The 21167-nt window shown below is 39.1% G+C and overlaps 2 protein-coding genes across 13 annotated transcripts in view; one reads left to right on the top strand and one right to left on the bottom strand.

Annotated features, from left to right (window-relative positions):
• Window positions 1-4428, top strand: part of LOC5564509 (ATP-citrate synthase) — a 77398-nt gene extending 72970 nt beyond the window's left edge. For all 10 annotated transcript variants that reach the window (XM_021845397.1, XM_021845392.1, XM_021845398.1 and 7 more), the window contains 2 exons: window positions 2859-3094; window positions 3163-4428. In XM_021845397.1, the coding sequence (XP_021701089.1) occupies window positions 2859-3094; window positions 3163-3331 (405 nt within the window). In that variant the 3' untranslated portion in view covers window positions 3332-4428. The remainder of the gene's footprint in view (window positions 1-2858; window positions 3095-3162) is intronic.
• Window positions 4429-11000: 6572 nt separating this feature from the next.
• LOC5564503 (protein lunapark-B) overlaps window positions 11001-21167 on the bottom strand; it is a 31747-nt gene continuing 21580 nt past the window's right edge. For all 3 annotated transcript variants that reach the window (XM_021845390.1, XM_001648797.2, XM_021845391.1), the window contains exon 7: window positions 11001-11903. In XM_021845390.1, the coding sequence (XP_021701082.1) occupies window positions 11776-11903 (128 nt within the window). In that variant the 3' untranslated portion in view covers window positions 11001-11775. The remainder of the gene's footprint in view (window positions 11904-21167) is intronic.

Genomic DNA, 21167 nt, shown 5'->3' with positions numbered 1-21167 from the left:
AGTGCTTAAATGTGGTGTTATCGAATCAGTAGAGTGTGGGCTTGAGCCCACCTAACGGGAGCCCAATTAAAACGAAGTGCAATTAAACGTAGTGCAACAAACGAAAAAGCTGAAAATTATACAGAACTCTATTTTAATGGTAAGGATGATAAGGAAGTTACAGGAGATTGAATTTTAAAGCATTTTTGAATTTTGAACCGCGCTAGTGCAGTTACTATGTTACAGGCACGGTTTGAGCGCCCTGCATCTGGCGCCTGAGAATTGTCAGCTGAATTGCGATATTAAAACTGTCGATGAGATAATTGGAACGTGGAAGCAGTAGGAGTTGCATGGAACACCCATATGTACTGGCCATGATGGCGGGGAGGATCGTTGTAGGATGTGCTGTAGATTGTCGAGCATGTCGTTGCTGGCTTTTTAGTGCTTTTCGATCGCCACAACGATATTACTTATATTGTGCACCAACAGTGTGCTTTACAGTACAACTTGGTGGATATTAATGGGCCCTACTACAAATATCTGCCTGACACGGTACTGAGAAAAAGTTGCATAAATCTGTACTGGGATCGCAAGTTCATAATGGGCGTCCCCATCCATGCCAGCCGCTCAGACTACGACTAAAGGATGGAACGAGTAACCCTTATCAACATCACTGTATCGCACTGTATCGTTCTCTAACAAAATGACTTGACAAAGGAGTTGAAGCAGACGTTCCTATTATTTTAGATGTCCTCAGTGACCTGAACCGTCCCAAAATCTCTACTAAGGTCCCTAGATGATCAGGAATTGAAGCCCACGCTTCGTGCCCGTAGAGAGCCACCGGGAGAATCAATGCTGTATACAGTGCAAATAAGGTTTTCGTTTGCAAGTTGCAGATCTAAACTGGTTACGTAGTCCGAAAAGGCCCTATTCGCAGCCGCACCACGTCTTTTCTTCGCGGGAAACGTCGTGGCCACATGTCGCATGTTTTCCAAGATGAACAAATTCTTCAACAACTTCCAACACTACTTCAGCATCAAGCATGCTTTATGTTCGTCTTATTGTTATTGTTCTGAGGTCTTCTCAAAATGAGAATTCAATTGAATAATGTCTCAAGTTTACAGTTTGGATAGACAAAGTTATTGGTACGGTATTATGAATATATAGGGGGCTGAAATGATATACAATATGTGTTCGCTAAGAACTAAAAATGTTACTTACCCCTTTCTTAGTATACCCACCAACGCATATGGATCGTTTTTACCTCAGTTTGATGGTAATTCGATCCGTGTCCGTGCTGATCTATGTGCTTCGGCTCCTAACACGACGTTTGATACATACGACAGATGACTTGCACCCTCGTGATGGTGTTGTTGTTAGTTGTTATACATGAAAAGAAAGAAAGAAAGAAAGTTATTAGTATTAGGAATAAACCGGATTTAGTGAGTTTTCATTGAATTACATTTGACTAAATCGCTGATTATAGTCAACGACATCGGAAACTTTATGTGTTGACTGTTGATCTAGTTTTTCCTCAGTCCCGTTGGTCAGTATTGCTAAAGGTCCTTTTTAACATGTTTATAAGTACTTGAACAAGTTGAATATTTTAAGTTTACTACTTTTGTCATGTTGGTCAATAATGATTTTGATCAGTTTGTTTTATACATCTATTCATATTCAAATCTGGTCTCGTCTGTTTTCATTTAGAATCGTCGTAAATACATTTCTATGTGTTAAAAACTATACTAGAAATAATAAAGAAATAGAAAGTCATTTTTTATTGTCCGGATCCACTTTTCGGTGACAAAATAAAGCTTCATCGCGCCTAAGCCCTATCTATTTATTATAATTTTGCGAGAATGAAGTTGTTGTAGTTTTATGATACCACCATAATAAATGTGTTTTTTTTTATTATGACTCTAATGAGAGAAGCATAACAAATTAACATTTGTGTCACATTCTACTCGATGGATCCTCAGTCATTCTCCTCATTAGTCAATATTATAACCATTTAAACAAAATCTAACCTATCTGCATCAAAGCGTGGCTACGGCTCCTGTTACCCCGATGCCTGGTAACAGGATAACCGTTGGATCACATCCGTAAGATTGATGCATCTATGCCAGATGGTTGATGACGCGGCATTAAACAAATATTTCCTGATGTGATACCACCACGACTGGACATGTCTTTGGTTCCCATATAAGTGCTAATGGGGTAAGCCCACCCATCGCGGCAAGATTACACGTCCTAGGGGAGGGATGGATTACTGATTAATTAATATTGTTACAATATATTAATTGCGCTTCAAAATGACACTTCTTACCTTACTTAATTGAATATTGTTCTCTGATTCCATTTCCTGTATCGCGATGTGCCTTTTAACAGCGCCTAATTTCTTTGCACCAATAACAACGTACGGCGTCAACAGAATAAGACGTTGTCGAAAGAGTGATTAAAATTGAAACACTTTACGGGACATCTGAGTTATGCAAAATATCCATTAAGGCTGCATCCACAAATTACGTAATGCTCTAGCGGGAGCGGGAGTATTGAGCCTTGAGGCTCATACAAAAATTTGAAGCGTTACGGATGGGGGGGAGGGTTAAACATTTCCAATTTTAGCCTTACGTAATAAATGGACGCTGCCAAAGTCAAAGGACCCTTTCTTTACAAATGGTTTCATCAAAGGTTCATATTATTCCAAATGACTTTTAGTTTACATATGGTTTGACAATGTTATGCCAAATGATTTTAATTTTTTACATAGGTAACTCGAAATTATGCCAAATGACTTATATCCTTAATGTTATATGGCCTTATGTCAAAAGACTCAGAATAACATGAATATTGAACGAATTGGCATTTCCATTCCGCAGGGTCAACTGATCATGGGCATTGGACACCGTGTGAAGTCAATCAACAACCCGGACATCCGAGTCAAGATCATCAAAGAGTTCGTCATGGAGAACTTCCCAGCCAAGCCCTTGCTCGAGTATGCTCTGGAGGTGGAGAAAATCACAACCAGCAAGAAGCCGAACTTGATTCTAAACGTTGACGGTGTGATTGCTACCTGCTTCGTCGATATGCTGCGAAACTGCGGATCCTTCACCAGGTGAGATTGGAACGACCTCATAAATGATCTTACCACATACTTATCCTTGTGTAAATTTTCCATTTCAGCGAGGAAGCTCAGGAGTACATTAACATCGGTGCTATCAACTCGCTGTTCGTGTTGGGTCGCAGCGTCGGTTTCATCGGTCACTACATGGATCAGAAGCGCCTGAAGCAGGGTCTGTACCGCCACCCATGGGACGACATCTCCTACGTGCTTCCGGAGCAGTACAACTAAATTAGGAACAATGACTGACGACGGCACTTGGAGTGTGTATCCATCGTGTGACAAGAACGACCGGGGGGCTTTAAGTCTAATGACCTGACATAGCACAACTGAGATGTCTGTATTTTCATTATTTTACGGTTCATTCATTGAACAGCTTACAAATTTGACAAACTTGACTTGTGGCTGCGATTTCCTCGATCGAGGAATCCCTGAAACAGAATCTCGTTCAAACGGTAGATTAAGAGAAACGATGGAATATCCTGACTATACGCATCCAACTCATTCCATTTGTTAGATTCAGTTCCCGTTTTCTCCCATTAACTTTCGTCCCTTCAGATACCCTTTCCTTCATTTTCTCATTCTCAAAAAACCTACATTCTATCTGATGATGCATTTACCATTTTCTTCCCGTAAAACAACTCACAAACTATGCCCGTTTGGAACACCTATCACAAGTTTTACCCCTCTAACAACGCTCATGGTGATAACAATCAGAATCGCCATATAAAATAAAACTGCAACTTAAAAACGACGAAAACATTTACTATTTCCAGAGCGAAAACGTAAGAATGCATATTAAAAAAAGATAACAGCAACAAATCTATTTAAATCCAAATCAAATTTAAGTTATTTCCCTAAACTGTAAGATCATAATTAAGTGTAAAAATTATATTCTATTGCCGGACAGAAGTTGAACGGAAAATGTGACTAAAATTGCTTCTAGTTTTATTGGCATACGTGGAAGTGTAAACAGTTTCTTTTTAGGTGGGATCCTTGCATGAAAGAGATACATTTTTTGTTACGCTATGTTATGAAGCGAAAAAGGATTATCCGTAAGATGTAATTTTTGTTCGTAACGGTCTATGATGATATCTTTTCTTTTAGTTTGAATCACCCTTCACGTCTCTGATCCTGATTATGTTTTGTGGTTTTCCTACTGTTGTTTTACGTTAGCGTTTTTTTTTCTCACCCATTGTATAACAGTTAGCAAAATAGTTTTTTGTCTCATTTTCAATCCGGTCACTATCTGTAATTGCGTTCGTTGTAAGTGAATCATTATTTTTACAGTTTTATTGTAATAAACTGATGAGCCGATTTCTTTCACATTTTGTTCGTACTATTTTTTTGGTCGCATTCGAAAATTTCCTTCGTTTACTTTTTAAGTTATTGTTTCCATAAAACAAATGTTGATTGAACTATTACAATGTCATTGTTAAACAATTACTATACTGCCCATAAACGCATGTCAGTCCCATGTTTGCTGGATTTCCTATTCACATGGGACAAGTATGCGTTTATGGGCAGTATATACATGCACTCTAAATTTTGCGACGGCATAACGCTGAGCAGCAAAGCCGCGCCAGTAGCACCGAGCACTTGTTTGAGAAACATGAATAGAGCGAACAAAAAAAAAGCTATTTAACTGTTGAACTGCACTGCGGAAAAAAATATTCCGATTTCCATACGAAACGGTTATGAAATTTTACCAAAAGAAAATATTATAGATTTCATACGATGGCTCTATGAACGAATTAGCTTGTGGTATAGTATGAATTTTGCAGTACAGTAGTACAGATTTCATAAAAGTGTCGTATGAAATCTATGGATATTTGTTATAAACTTCAAAGTGTATTTATATGAAGCTCAATATATTCAAGTATGATTCTTATACGCAAATTAGTGTAATTTATATCATATTATTATGCCTTTTGTAATATTTTAACTATAACAAGAGGTGTTCTCGTAGTTTTATACAATAAACTTTTGATGAGAAAATAAGTATTCATCAGAAAGTACACGTTTTATCATTGTTTGTAAATTACAAAATGAATAGTTTATCTTCCCGTTTAAATTGTTATCAAATCGAATATCGCCGTTGTTAGAACTGAAAAAAGCTTGGCACCGCTCACGAAACCTTCTTCGTCACTATTGATAAGTTGGATAGATTCTGAAGAAGATAGTCGATTAATTATTTGAAACATAATATTAAACCTAATAAACAAACTCACGTTTTCGATGCCACGCTCAAATAACTTCGTATTTCCATTCTGTTGCCATTGCACGAGACAAAGTTTAGCAAATTTTATCTTTTACACAAGTCGCCACATTTGCGCCACTCTACATAGAATTATCGATATTGATGCATACATTTTGAATATTATCTTCTTTACTATCTAAAACACAGCCATCGTATTCGCCAGCACTTAAAAACACGTGAGCTTCGTTTGTTCAAACGCCATTTTGTTACGTTTTGATGCTCGGTTCATAAGAAAAACGTATGATATTTGTCAAACAAGGCTTGCTTTGGATTTCATAAGCACATCGTATGAAATATAATAGGACCGCATATGAATCTTGAATCTAATTCATATGTTCTTCATAAGCGAGTTGTGAAAATCATACGCGTCGTATGAAATGTTTTTCAGCTAGCAAAATACTGTTTCATACGAAAGGTATTATGAATAACATAACTACAGTTTTCTCAGTGTGCACTACAAATGAGCAACTAACTGAACAATCGCACCACACTCACCAAACGATCATAATGATACCGGATCTGCGCACAGGGTAGGGAAATGGTTCCAGCCTCTCGCCCATCAGGGTGAGGATATATGAAACACGTGTGAAAGGGAAACGGACACTGATCGGTAGAATATTTGCACCATGGTTCCGTGTGTGTAGTATATGCTTTCTTTACAAGATGTTGGGAAGCTTTTCTGGTAATAGTGTCGTCTGAAATCTCAAAGCTTGTGCTAACTCACGTTCGCTCATTGTCTTCGGAGTGGAATCTCATGTACTTTGGGAGTTTGTGAGCATGCTCAACATCAGAGGAGGAAATCGAAGTTTCCATTACCTATGAAGCAATCAAGGGAAAAGCTTCCAATAAAAAGGCTGTATTAGAAAGTAAACATTGTTCGGTTACCTCTTGTTGTACGTGGTATATCACCCCCATGCTATAATACGCATTTTTTTGTAGTAGAAAGTTGAACGCATTACATCAGGGTTTCTCAATCTTTTTGAAGCAGACAGACGTTTATCAATGTTCTCTTCAGAAATCCAAGAAATATCTCGGTGAGAATCCCCATCCATAATAGAATCAGTAATAATGGATCTAACAAGGTAATCCCTGTTATGATTTAAAAAAAAAATGGAGGTGTTGTGGGGTGAGAATTGTCGGTCTCGTATAGCGACGTGACAACTCTCGACTCGAGGAAAGTGACTCGCCGTGTAAACCAAATGGAGAGTCACTTCACTCGAGTCGAGTATTGTCACCTCACTAAACGAGACCGACAATTCTCACCTCACGCCACTCGTAGAATAAAACTAATGGATTCATCGATACGATGAGATGAGAGAGAAGTGCCAACTCCAACAATAATTCTCGATTACTTTTTCAAATCGACGTAAGTAACTTTCATATGGTTTTGAGAAAATTAATTCAAAAGAATCACAACCTGTCTTTTAAAACTGTTTTAAAATTAATCAGCTTTTTAAATTTTTTTCGCCGTGTACATCGCTTAAATTTTGCATACATTAAGCTCACGTTCAAAAACTAGAGAGTTCCTGTTATTTCCCACAAAAAAATATTACAAAATGATAAGCCGATTTATTCAGTTACTTTCGACGTTTTTCTACCAGTGTAAAATCGGCTCAAGTAGTGTTTTGTTTTGATTCGTGGTTAAGTCACTTTGTCTCTCCATACAGCGGGGCGGCGAAAGTAGTGGTTAGGTTGCGAAAGTTGAGAATCTTACTTTCGTCGTTTTGTAAATCCGGAAATTAAACGATTTAAAAGTGAAAAATCGAGTTGGTTCAGAGCGCAACGTGTAGAATTTCGTCTGCGAAACACGTAGAATCGATAAAGTAAGTTTGTATACTTTTTTGACTTGAGTCTGTTAGAATAAGTTTTCGAGAATTGATGTTAGAGATGTCAAGGAGGCGTATATCAAGTTCCTATGCGCCACCTATTCATCGATTTCAAAGGGCCTATGATACTATCGTTTAGGTAACGGCTTTCAGTCTTAAATAAAACTGAAAAACGGGTTTTCGAGTATTATTTAAGACTGAAAGCCATTACCTCAAACATCAACAGAAAGAGTCGCACCTCCAAGAATATTATACTAACGATCGCGAAATTATGGACGATACGGTAGTATACAGTGCTTTGTGAAGATATCGGGTGCGTTATCGGGCTCGTTTTTGGGCTGCAAAATGGTGAGTCGTCAGCTACACTTAAGTTGGCAGTCCCATCAACGTGATGTAGGTAGAGCGACCCCGGTAAGGTAGCATACCAAATTAATTATCTAACACAAAAAACGGAGAAAGAAGAAGAAACGAACCCTATTTTCGGCAAACGACCTGCACGCAAAAAAATTGTGCGGTAAAAACTACCATTTTAGGGGGTTAACCTAAGCGCTCGCACCGGCAATTTTCAGCAGACCAGAAATGCGCTTGATTTTACCATGTATGTAGTCGAAGTCAGATTGTTGTAAATTATTTCTGTCAAACGTACCAGTAATGTGGTGTGATGTACCGTAAACATAGTAAATTGGTCTAAAATTCCATGGTAGTTTCAAGAATGGGCGTAGTCAGCTAAAATAGTAGTTTTAACCACGGAATTTTTTTCCGTGTGGCAACGAAATAAGGACTATGATTGGAAACTCGGTACCTGGAACGTCAGGACCTTAAATGAACCTGGACGAGTGAGCCTTTTGGCTCGTGAATTGCGAAAAGTTGGCGTGTGCGTGGCTGCTATTTAGGAAGTCCGTAAGCTAAGATCTGGAGAACGTGAATTCAGAGCGGTATACCCCGTCGCTAACACCGCCTTCAAATACAACATCTACCACAGCGGTGGCGATAAATCTGAACACGGAGTCGGTTTCATAGTGATCGGGAAGCAGATGAAGCGCATTATGAGGTGGAGGCCGATCAACGAGCGGATCTGCGTATTGAGGATTCGGTGCAAGTTCTTCAACTACAGTCTGATCAACGTCTATGCACCGACGAACGACAAACCCGATGACGTGAAGGACGCGTTTTACGAATGTCTCGACAAGGCCTATGGAGAATGCCCAAAACACGACGTGAAAATTGTCTTCGGCGCCGCTAATGCGCAGGTCGGAAAAGAGGGCTTCTTCCGCCCTATCATTGGTACAGAGAGCCTTCACTCTGTTACCAACGACAACAACCTACGTTTAGTGAACTTTGCTGCCACCAGGGGGATGGCCATCAGTAGCACCTACTTTGCACGCAAGGATATCCGCAAGCACACCTGGCAAAACCCAAATGGCGAACTTTGCAACCAATTCGACCATGTTCTGGTAGACGGCCGACATTTTTCCGTTGTCATCGATGTTAGAACTTTCAGGGGTCTAAATATCGACTCAGACCACTATCTCGTTGTAAGCAAAATTCGAGCGCGATTATCAACCGTTTCGAGTTCTAGGAATCGACAATTGTTGTGTTTCAATATTTAACGCCTGTCAGCGGATGGTGTAGTAGCGGACTATCATCAAAAACTCGACGAGCGGATTAGCGAAATCAACGAAAGCGTCAACCTCAGCGATCTGTGGGAGTCAGTCCACGGAGCGATGAGCACAGTGGCGCGAGAAGTGGTAGGTACTGCTCAACGAAGACCAAAGAACGGTTGGTTCGACGAGGAGTGCCAGAGAATGACAAACGAGAAGAACTTGGCTAGAAGCCAGATGCTGGTGTCTGGTACCCGTCAGAGCAGAGAGCGGTACAAGGAAGCAAGGGCGGCCGAAAACGGATGCATCGCTGAAAGAAGAAGGAGCATGAAGAGGCAGTAATCACTCAGGCGCAAGAAGCTATGGAACAGAAGGTTTATGGACAAAAGGTCGAAAGACAAAAGGTCGAAAGGACAGAAGGTCGAAAGACAAAAGGTCGAAAGGACAAAAGGTCGAAAATGATTTGCATGGTGGGAAATTTTTCCTTCTTTGAAAAAAGATTTTCGACCTTTTGTCCCTTCTTTTATGTTCTTCGACCTTTTGTCCTTTCGACCTTTTGTCTTTCGACCTTCTGTCCTTTCGACCTTTTGTCTTTCGACCTTTTGTCATAGATTCGAAAGAGTACTTCGAGTCATTGTTAAACGGAGATTACGGAAGTGTATATGGTAGCAGAATCCAAATCGATGACGATGGACAGGCTGTGGAACCTCCAACGCTATCAATGGACTGAAGCTGCTGGGAAGGACGAGCTCCCGGCCGAACTTCTCAAACACGAAAGTAAGCAGCTGCACGAACTCCTTCACCGTATCATTTCGAAGATATGTGAGGAAGAACAAATGCCTACTAGTTGGTTGGAAGGTCTCATTTGCCTTTTGTACAAGAAAAGGCATCGATTGGAGTGCGCCAATTACCGAGGGATAACACTCCTTAATTCAGTCGGCGAATACCAAGCTGGTTTTCGAGAGGGCCGATCAACGACGAACCAAATGTTCACCCTGCGTCAAATCCTAGATAAATTCCGGGAGGACAACTTGCAGACTCATCAGCTGTTTGTATTTTCAAAGAAGCGTACGATTCAGTGAAGAAAAACGAGTTGTGGCAATTATTTCCGAACATGGCTTTCCGGCGAAGCCGATTAGACTGATTTGTGCAACGCTTGATGGATCGAAATCAAGTGTGCGGGTGGTGGACGAGATTTCGTCATCGTTCGTAACCTTAGATGGATTGAAACAGCGCTCGAAGGTGCTATCCGGAGAGCCGGAGTGCAGAGAAGCGGTACCATTATCACACGTTCTCATATGCTCCTAGGCTTTGCGGACGATATCGACGTCATCGGGATTGACCGTCGGGCAGTGGAAGAAGCGTTCGTGCCTTTTAAGAGGGAGACAGCGAGGATCGGGCTCACGATCAACACCACAAAAACGAAGTACATGATAGCTGGTGGTCAATGTGGGTCCGAACGTGTTAGTGGTAGCAAAATGGTGCTAGGTGGTGAAAAGTTTGAAGTGGTGGAAGAATTTGTGTATCTTGGAACATGATGTTACCCGCGAGGTGAAATGACGTATTGCAGCTGCGAGTCGGGCTTTCTACGGGCTCCGTAACCAGCTGAAGTCCCGTAGCCTGCAAACGAAAACAAAGCTTGCGTTCTACAAGACACTGATCCTTCCGGTTGTCCCCTACGGCCATGAATCATGGACGTTGAAGAAAGCCGACCGGAGAGCTTTCGGGGTGTTTGAACGTAAAGTGCTGTGAACAATACTCGGCGGTAAACTAGAAAATGACATCTGGCAGCGACGCAGAATCACGAGTTGTACCAAGTGTATGAAGAGGTGGATATTGTCAAGTGCATAAAACACGGCAAGCTGCGTTGGGCTGGTCACGTTGCCCGTATGGCGGAAGAACGACAAGCAAAGATAATATTCAACAGAGAACTCGGACGAGGCCGCCGACTTCGTGGTAGACCGCGCACACGATGGCTTTTTGCAGTTGAGGAGGACTTAAGGGCACTGAACGTTCAGGGCAACTGGAAGCGATTGGCCCAGGACCGAGCCTAGTGGAGAAGACTTATCCATTCGGCGCAGATTCATCGTAGCGAATTGTAGCCCATCAAGTATCAAGTAAGTAACCAAACTTTACTGTTTAATTATGAGAATTATGTGATGGACATAAAAGTACGATTTCGAAACGCTTCGGAATTTTGAAATAAAGTCTCATTTTCAATAACAATATGTTATATTTGTTACCTCCATCGACATTTTTTTGCTTTTTTCTTATAAAACGAAAACAAAGTTATAATTAATAGTAACACTCATGTTATGCATTGTTTTTCTTCGATAAATTAAATCATGCATTTCCTACCAATTCTGTCTACGCTTCACCAATTCAAATTTCTGACTTTAATGTCGAGTCCAAACGCTTTGTCTAAAATCATCATTTTTATCGTTTAAATGCTTGTCTTAATTATGTAGCTAAAATGATTATTATAATCCACTTTGCCTCTCTGCAACTCGGGTGAAATCTCTCAGCAAAAGAATAACAAATCAGTCTACTCTCTATATGCTTTTGTAGAAAAGTAATGCTTAAAAATGTGTTTTCGGTAGTATGTATAGTGTGAAATTTTTGTTACAATTGAAAAGAAGGTCAAACTATAATTAAATCTAGAATGATGTTGACATCAGCTAAAATTTTACAATGTTTCAAATTTCCAATCGTTCCTCTTGCACTGTTACTGTATAGGTAAGTGACGCAAGCGAGTGATGTGCTTACAGAGGAAGATCGTCATTTCTCTCAGTGGTTAATTCCATTGGCCATGGCTTTGCTCTTACAGATGCGTACTTTCGGTTAAAGCGTCGTAAGCGACATGCAAAGTCATGCAAGGAGATGAAAATGCCATCAGCTATGATTGGAAAGGGCTACTTTTGCTGCACTTCTATTCACAAACGATGGAAGTAGATGCATCTACAATCGGCTAGTGGGACCCCTCAGCCTTCAGTCGGATTTCGTTCCACCCTGCGGTACCTCGTCGGATGGATCATCAACAGGCGAATTTGTAGCCATATCGGCTTCTGGCATTTCATCTTCTTGTGGGTCGCCATGATCGGGTGTCAATTGCTCGGCTGCAATGGAAAAAAATGTGACTTTATTTTATACGAACAAAAAAAAATCGTGGCGGTAATAGGGTGATAGTACATATGTAATTGATTCCTGTAAAACTCCGTAGCATAACTTGTATCTACCTACTTAGTAAATTTAAAACGTTTTTCTCAATCAACATTTGTTACTGAGCGTTATTATCTAACATGTAGATAGTTTCAGAATATGTAACGAATAAAAATTATTTGTCCTGAAAAATACCGAAAAAAAATTGAAATGTTTTCACTTCCGTATCCGTGGACGAATGGACGCATAACGGTCCTACTGCAGTAATGTAAATTTGTATAACACTTATTATTTACAAACTTTTAAAAAGCATGAATAAACTACATATACATCAGCTTTGATGGTGTTATTGGGGAAGATTTTTCGAGGAGGAAAATTGTAATAATTTGAGCTTATGCTTAATTGTTGGCCGCCCGTGGTTGCTACGCCAGAATTGCCAATTCAGCTGCACTTACACAAGGCGCAATCCAGATGACTTTTTGGGACTAACAGACACCCTCAGTGTATAAGTGCTGATGATCTTCTATTTTGTGCAACACCCAAAAATCATCCCAGGATTCTGGCTCAACTCCACAATTTCTTCCGAGGGTTTCTCCACGGATACATACAAGTATATCTCCAAGTAGTCCTTCGAGATTCTTCCAGTAATTATTCCGGAAATTTCTTCCGAGATTACTACACGAATCGCTCCAAGAATTCCTTCAGGTGGTCTACAACTCACAAGTTTCTCAAGAATTTCTGACAGGAATTCTCCTAGAGTTACCACGACGAAAATCGCTACATAAATTATTCTAATGATTTCTCCAGATAATCCTCCACTTCTTAAGTCTTCTTGGTCTTAACGTCCCCACTGGGACAGAGCCGGCTACTTAGTGTAGTGTTCTAAGAGCACTCCCACAGTTATTAACAGAGAGCTTTCTTTGCCTAAATTCCCATTTTCGCATTCGTTTATCGTCAAGGAAGTTAAGGAAATTTCCATTACGAAAAGATCCTGGACCGACCGGGAATCAAACCCAGACACCTTCAGTATGGCTTTGCTTTGTAGCCGCGAACTCCAACCACTCGGCTAAGGAAAGCCTCCAATGCTCCAGGATTACCCAAAAATTTCTCAAGAGTATCTCTTGAAATCCCCCAGCGATTCTTCCATAAATTCTTGCAGGAACTTCATTAGGAATTATCTTAATAAGTACTTGAGGGATTATATTAGGAAAATCTTTACAAAAATTTCTCCAGTTAATGATTTACGAAAATTCTTTTTAGAAAATCTTTTCATGGATTTCTCGAGAAATTTCTCCTGAGATTTTTCCAAGGATTTCTCCAAAAAATCTCTACAGGAGGTTTTCCAAGGATTTCACCAGGAAGAAGATTCGCCAGGAATTCTTCCAGGGATGCCTCCAGGAGTCCTTCAGATGTTCCTACAGGCATTTCTCTAAAGACTATCTCTACATCTCTACATATTCCTCAGGAAATTGTTCCAAGAATGAGCTTGCTGGTAGAGAATCGACTGCATAATTTATTGAAATATGTTTTTCGTCTACGCAGTCTTTATTATAAAAAAAAGCCGTTGAAAAAAGACTGTGTGGCCAAATGGCCGAATTCCTCCAGAGATTTCCTCGGGAATCTCTCCAGAGACTTTTACTAGAATTTCTCCAGGAATACTTCCTGGAATTTAACCGGGGATTCCTCTAGGGATTACTCTAGTTTTTTTTTTTTCTAGAGGTTCCTCCAGGAAGCCCTTCAGAAACTTATCCAGATTTTTTTCAAAAAAAAACTTCTTCATGAAAGGAGTTCCTAGTAAAATCTGAATAAAAATTGCGAAGAAAATCCTGGAAGAATTCATTTCATTTTGATGAAATCCCTGGAGGAATCTTTGTAGGATTTTTTTGAGAAATACTTGAAGAATCCGCGGGCGATTTTTTTGGAGGCCCAGAACGGATATCTGGAGAAATTTCAATGGAAATCCCTGAAGGATTATCTGAAAAAATCTTAGAATAATGCATGTACCGAGTTTCCTGGAGGTATCTCTAGGAAAATTCTTTAAGGGAACTCTTGAGGAATCCCTATAGGAATTCATGAAGTTATTTGTTGTAGAATCCCTAGATGAATTTATGGTAGAATCTCCGAGCGAATTTCTACAAGAAGACTACCAAAGAAAATTCTGAAAAAATATCTGAAGTAATCCTTAAAGAAATCGTTGTACTGTAATTTGCAGCAAGCATTAAATACATTTCTACATAATCCCTGGAGGAATCCTTAGAGGAGTCCCGATCAGACGGAGAAACAAGATTATAACAGAATTTGTACGAGAGTGGACTGTATTTCTTAAAACTTCTACATAGGCGGACCGACGTATCTCCGAGAAGACCACTTAACAGGGAACCGGGACCAGATGAAAAACACTTTGCTTAACAGTTCAAACTTCTATTCACAGCTATTTACATGGTTTGTTAGTTTTCAAATTCACTTTACTTAATTTTGCTACGACACGTTGAAAGCACGGCGGACAAAGATGTCTTCCCATCACGGGTAGCAAAATCCTCAATTTTTACGCGCTCATTTTTTGCGCGCTCGTTTCGTGCGGCTGCGGCTGATTGCATCACACGATGTCTTTTCATGCATCACGCAACTCAGCAGGCTGCGGCTGGGCGATGCACTCACAAAATATTCATTCGGGGCGAACGGCTCGAACAGAATTTGTTGATGTAATATGATTTTATTATTTCACCAGTTGTTATAAAACGTGTACCGCAGAGTCTATGAATGGAGAGTTGCGCGAAGAGTGAAACCAAATCTACCTATCGAACTGTCAAACCGTCTACCTATCGAGCAGCCCAGCAAAAAAGGTAGGGGCTGTTTTTGAAGACAAAGAAGAACAATCATTCAAAGAAGTCTCTTCGCGCAACTCTGTGTATATAGACTTTGATGTACCGTTAGTAGTTAATATGTAATAATCTTGTTATGTGATTCTGGTTGGGTCTCTGGAAGAAATTTTGGAAGAATATCAGGAGAAATCGCTTGAAGAATCTCTGGTGGATTCTTTGCAGGAGTCCCAGAAGTAATCTCTGGAAAAGTTCCCTAAGGAATTCTTGGAGAAAATCCAGGAGAAATCCTAGTAAAGATTTTACTGGAGGAATCACAGGAGGCATTCCGGCAGAAACTCCTGGCGAAATCGTTAGAGAAATCCCTGTAGGAGTATCCCTACTAAAATTCCTGGAATAATCCTTGGAGAAACACCTGGCAAAATTCCTGAACGAATTGCTAAAGCTATTTATGAAGCCCTATCGAAACCGGTCTGGTAACGAATGAAATTTCTTCCTGGCGAAACCTCAGCGAAAATCGCTAGTGGAATCCCTGAAGAAATCGCTGTAAGGATTACATAAGAGATTATCTTGGAGGAATTTCTGACGAATTCTACCGATTCCTTATACAGTCTACTCAACCTTACACGATTTTTCGTATATCAATATCGAGTTAGAAGACAATGGACCGATGCACGAGTTCACTGTTTGACGTTTAAGCGGTGCCGTGTTATTTATGTGACCATGGAAACAAGTGAATTCGGCACCGCTCAAACGTCAAATAAGTGAACTCGTGCATTGGTCCATAGTAAAAGTTTGTTTGCATGGTTACATCGATGGTTCTTTGGATTGCAGGGTTCAAATCCCACCGATCGAGGATCTTTCCGGGTTGGAAATTTTCTCGACTTCGCAGGCATAGGGTATCTGCAGGTCCGACCCACTCGGGTTCATATTAGGTACAACTTCTCGTACTGCAATTGGTCCCTTGGTACTACAAAAGGTACCCAAGTTAAACAGATCGCAGTGTACTTTTCACGACATTCTGCATTTTGCTCTATTACTTTATGCGCCATAAAATTTGCATGCGTGCCACAAAGGGAAAGCTCTCCGTTGATAACTGTTGAAGAGCTCGTAAGAACACTATGCTGAGAAGCAGGCTCTGTTCCAGTAGGGCCGTAACGCAAACGGCTATAAGCCATTTTACGAGACGTTTCGGAACAGCTGATCGCCGCAACGGCGTCAATTGACAGAAGATCTGGGATTAAATCCAGCATGATTTTTAACAACGCCTCATCTTACCAAACGGGGACATGGAGAAAATGACATAAAAGAGATCCAAAAATGTTCGTTACTGCAACATTACACCTAGTTGTTGTATCAGCTATCTCTTTGTTACCCATATTGCACATAAAAAGGCACTTTTGTGATCAAAAATATTTTAATAATTTTTCTCCATTTAGGTTTTTGCCTGGATGAAAAGCTGCGCTAGAAATGCGCGCAGTCATCAACCATCATTATCGCGAAAACTGATGACGATGATTCAATTCTCCCAGGTCTCCTGTCATTTGACTAGCTTCGTAAAATGGTTCATTATGCCAAACGGCATACCCAATACGTGGGTCTGGATCGATTCTACCACATTACCCCGAATGCCATTCACCCGAACGCCATTACCCCGAACAACCCATCACGCCGAATGACATTACCCCGAATTCCAATATCATGGGGAAATGTCATCAATATCATCATGTCCAAATAATTGTAAATTCGGGAAATCGAATTTGGGGTGATGGAATTCGGGGTTATGGCATTCGGGGTAATGGGGTAGAATCGTCTGGATCATTTGGCATAAAGTCATTTGACATTAGTATATTTGGCATACATTGCATTTAGCATAATGGTCATGTGATGTACTGGACGTTTAGCATAACATTTTTTAGCAAGAACAGTCATATTTTGAAAGAAGGGCTATAATTCTGATTATGCCAAATGACCATTATGCCAAACACGGCGTTATGCCAAATGGCTCGCTCCCGTCATAATCAACAAATGCAGGACTGTAACAAAAATCTTAAAATCATATCCGCGAAAATCGCGACTGGAGAAATTCGATTCGCGCCAAGAAACACCAATCCGCGCCGAAAAAAAAATCTTTTTCATTGACATCTTTACTATTCATTATACAAAAAATGTGAAAACGTGCATGATCAAAAATTAGTTTTTAATGGTATTTAAAGTGAATATTTTCGCCTTATCTTAAAGTATCTACCATTGAGCAAAACAAATTGTAGGAAAATCCAATAATTCGAGTTTTACATCGGAAAATCGTATTCAACAATATCACTCGAAATGTATTTGTCACAGGGAATGTCTGAAAACTCAGTGCAGTGCCAAAAGCATGCGTGCCACTCAGAAATTGATTGTGCGTCTCCCATTCTTTGCGAGTAAACTCAAAGCAAGGCGCAGGAGACAATTTGTTTTTGTGCGAGACAAAGCAAAGCACAATCTCTAATCTTTCAGTCTCTTTCGTGAAAGCACAAAATCCACTCTAGAATATTTTCAACAAAGTATGCTTTGAAAGCGGACAAGCTTAATAAGTACTTTGGAAAAACTTATTGGTGTGTATCTTGACATATTTGGTAAAGTCAGAATCATAAGGTAGTGACGAATTATGTTCAACTTGTTTAAGAGTTTTGACAGTCACATATCAATGAAATGAATTCAAGTGAATTTGTTTACGCGTGTACGAAACGCAAAGAGTCAAAATGAGACAACTCGATACCGTGCATCCCAAAGCACATTGCGAGTCAGCACTGCGAGGGTGCAGTCCAGAGAAAAGTACTCCTGCACGTCTCTTTCGAATTTTGGGTGCTATCTCGCTGCAGTGCGTGTAGCACCGAAAGAGATTTGAGTCGCACCCCATCCCTGATTTGTCATCAACATTTCAATATATTTTTTGTAGAAAATCGTGCAATTCAATAAATGGTATCGTCACTACAAGCAGAGAGGAGGCCTAATTTGCAACTATACTTAACACAATTCGATATGATCTTTGCATACAATAGGAGATGCAAAATGAAGTTATTAATGATAACTTAACAAGAAAAACGTACACATTAATTTTACAATTTTCTCTCATCTATATTTTAAGTGGTTATGTTATCGAGAGCGAAAAGATTGCCATTAATAAAATTAGATCGTCAATAGTGTATTTTTTTCATGCAATACATGGATAGGCAAACACCATCATATTGTTTAAGAAAATAATGTTGCAAAAATATTGTTTTATTTATGAGATGTGGACTGTTTTTATTTTTATAAAACTTCATGTCTTAATATTCAATCAATTTGAGGTAAAAATACTTAACATTGTTGTGATAATTTAATATTTTTCACAAATTTGTTTTTTTTTTTATGAAAATTGTTATTTCTGTGTGCGTTTGAAATGCAAATATCAAATGCGGAAACACCAAACGCGGTAAGATTTTTCATAAGAAATGCGATGTCAAAGATAGATTTTTCTTGCTAGCAGTGATGCCACATACACAGATTTATCTGTAACTACAACTGTTCTTTCATTTTCATTTTGCAGCGTTTGGTGGGGCAATGAGAGCGCAAGTCAGTCCAAAGCCGGGGGAAGGGATAGGTAATGGCCGTAATAGTCTATGCGGACCACTTGAACACCATCGGAAAGGATAAGAAGGGTTGGGGTAGGGTATAGGGAATGGAGAAGACTTGACACAGTAATGCGATTAATGCTGCAAAATGTAAATGTGCTGAAAGCAATTAAATTTGAGTTTTGAAGTTAGATTTGCTTATTAAAATTCCAAATAGATCGGCCATTGTACAAGTAAGAAAGAATATGCTGATCGCTTTCTAGAAATTTTATAAACAACAAAATAATAACAATATGAGGGCTGCTGATGGCACAATGCGACGCTTAAGGAGATTTTGATACTGATTGAACATTACTATACAGAGCGCAATTCAATCGATGGTGATAACTTTACAAACTTTATCTGTTTTTGCACTGATTGACGATGCTGATTCAAATAAAAATATTTTTAAAATATTTGATATTATTAGTTCATTTGTTTGTGTGATCTAAGTGTTAATAATGGAAAAATTTTACATACCCTTAATAATAATACTTCCCTGATCAGAAATATTATATTTTGAGCGCCCTTTTCGAAGCTATTCTATCCAGGTATCCATGTACTGCTTTCAATCCTGAAATTATTCTTATTGTGCATGCTCATGCGTTATATTAGTGATGCTCATAATCATGCAACAGATAAGAAGGAGAGAAAAAGAGAATATAGAAACAGTGATTAGTAATGAGTTAATTATGTAGTTTTGTTAGAATTATAAACAATTAAACAGTAGTAATGAATAGCTTTTAAAATGACTTTGCAGCATAGCTGAGCCTTTCGGATCGTAAGACCGATGTATAAAAATAATTTGTTTCGAAATTGTCCGCGTGGTCTTCTAGTGCCCCTATTAGATAAGAATCAATCATAGACGTACATACCGAATGCTCGCCATGACCCTATGACCAACATTTGTATATGTATAGCCTTAGCTGATGTGGCTTTTCTAATAGGTAGTTCTTTCACTCATTGATTGTCTTCAAAACCTTGTCAAGTATAGAAAATTGATTTTATTTCATTTATTACTATATTGAAGCTACATTGTACTTATCAAGTATTAGGTATTATTTTATGTTTTTATCACTATTGTTATTATCAAGGCCAAAATTCCCAGTGAGTGAAGAATTTTATAGTACTAGAACACCATAGAAGATCGCTAAACATTACCTAATCATCGAACGGCTTTTTGTTCTATTATTTTAGGTAGATGCTATTGATCTCCCTTTGCTCCTATCCGCAACCCGGTGCACGCGCCCTGTTGGTTTTCGAAAACCTCGTAGAAGATTACAAACCGTCAATGGCATTCCCAATTACTACCCCACATTGCACATTCAAGGGTCTAATTGTGCTCCTAACCCACCCTCAGTTCGTAATCTTCTCGCCAGTTTGAAATTATATTTTCCCGAAGTGAAAGTAATTTTGATGAGTGATAGCCTAGTGCAGCCCAACTGCATAGTACAGTAGTTTAACCAGAATTTTTAGGTCAGAAGATAAAATCTAAATTTTGTAATAAAAAGGTTGCCATTGCTTTGAAATTCACCCAACATCTAATCAAAACTACTAACAACAGCGATCAATTATCAAAATTCATCGCTCCCTGGAAAATATAATCCCAAGCCCAGGGAGATTTATCTGTAACTACAACTGTTCTTGCCTACAAATATCTGTGATCAAAGATCACAAGATAGATAAATATTTTAGGATTTTAGGACACAAGTTTTGGACATGGGTGTGGAAGATATTGAGAAAAAAATACCATTACTCTGATTATTTTTTTCTTGAATTCTTTAGAATTTTAAATTTTTAGGAACAATTATGCATTTTTTTCTTAGTTTTAGTAGAATAACTCCAAATCAAAAATTGTTGACATGCCAAGAACAGCCATAATTAGTTTGTAAAGGTTCTTTTTGAAATAAAAAGGTAAATTTCAAATTTTTGCGCAACACAGATTTTTACCAAGATTTTTGGAGGTTGATTTAAGATAAAAAAGATGTTTTCAACCTAAAACACAGATGAAATTCGAAAATAATGTGGCAACACTGCTTGCTAGGGCAGCGGTGATTTATGTAATCGTTGCTAAGTGTCCTTTGATTACTTTGTGTTACCGCATTTGAAGGACGTTTACTCAACATTTGCATCTCAAATGCAAACAGCAATACATTTTTTTCAGTAATATTCATTAGTCATTGGAAGTACATTGGACTATACATGCCCGTTCACCTTAAAATGTACTTTGAAGCACAAAACCAAAAAAACACTTCTTTAAACTACACGGAAAAAAATTCCGTGGTTAAAACTACTATTTTAGCTGACTACGCCCATTCTTGAAACTACCATGGAATTTTAGACCAATTTACTATGTTTACGGTACATCACACCACATTACTGGTACGTTTGACAGAAATAATTTACAACAATCTGACTTCGACTACATACATGGTAAAATCAAGCGCATTTCTGGTCTGCTGAAAATTGCCGGTGCGAGCGCTTAGGTTAACCCCCTAAAATGGTAGTTTTTACCGCACAATTTTTTTGCGTGTATGTTGAGTCCATATCACGCACAATGTATGGAACCTTATATGTCCCTCACAGCTTCAGAAAATCTTTCTGCTTTTAAATTTTTTTTTAATCCGCCATGAAACAATTTTCCTTTCGCGTTCACTTTTCAGCTCTTCTGAGTTCAAATTTTTGAACTGATCACCCAAGCAACCAATAGTTCGGATTGTACTTAAGCAGTGAACTCCGTAGTTCACTTTTGGTATAAATCTAGTTG

The sequence above is a fragment of the Aedes aegypti genome, chromosome 2 (genome assembly GCF_002204515.2).
Source record: "Aedes aegypti strain LVP_AGWG chromosome 2, AaegL5.0 Primary Assembly, whole genome shotgun sequence".
Lineage (NCBI taxonomy): Eukaryota > Metazoa > Arthropoda > Insecta > Diptera > Culicidae > Aedes > Aedes aegypti.
This window is presented reverse-complemented; position numbering and strand designations above follow the sequence as displayed.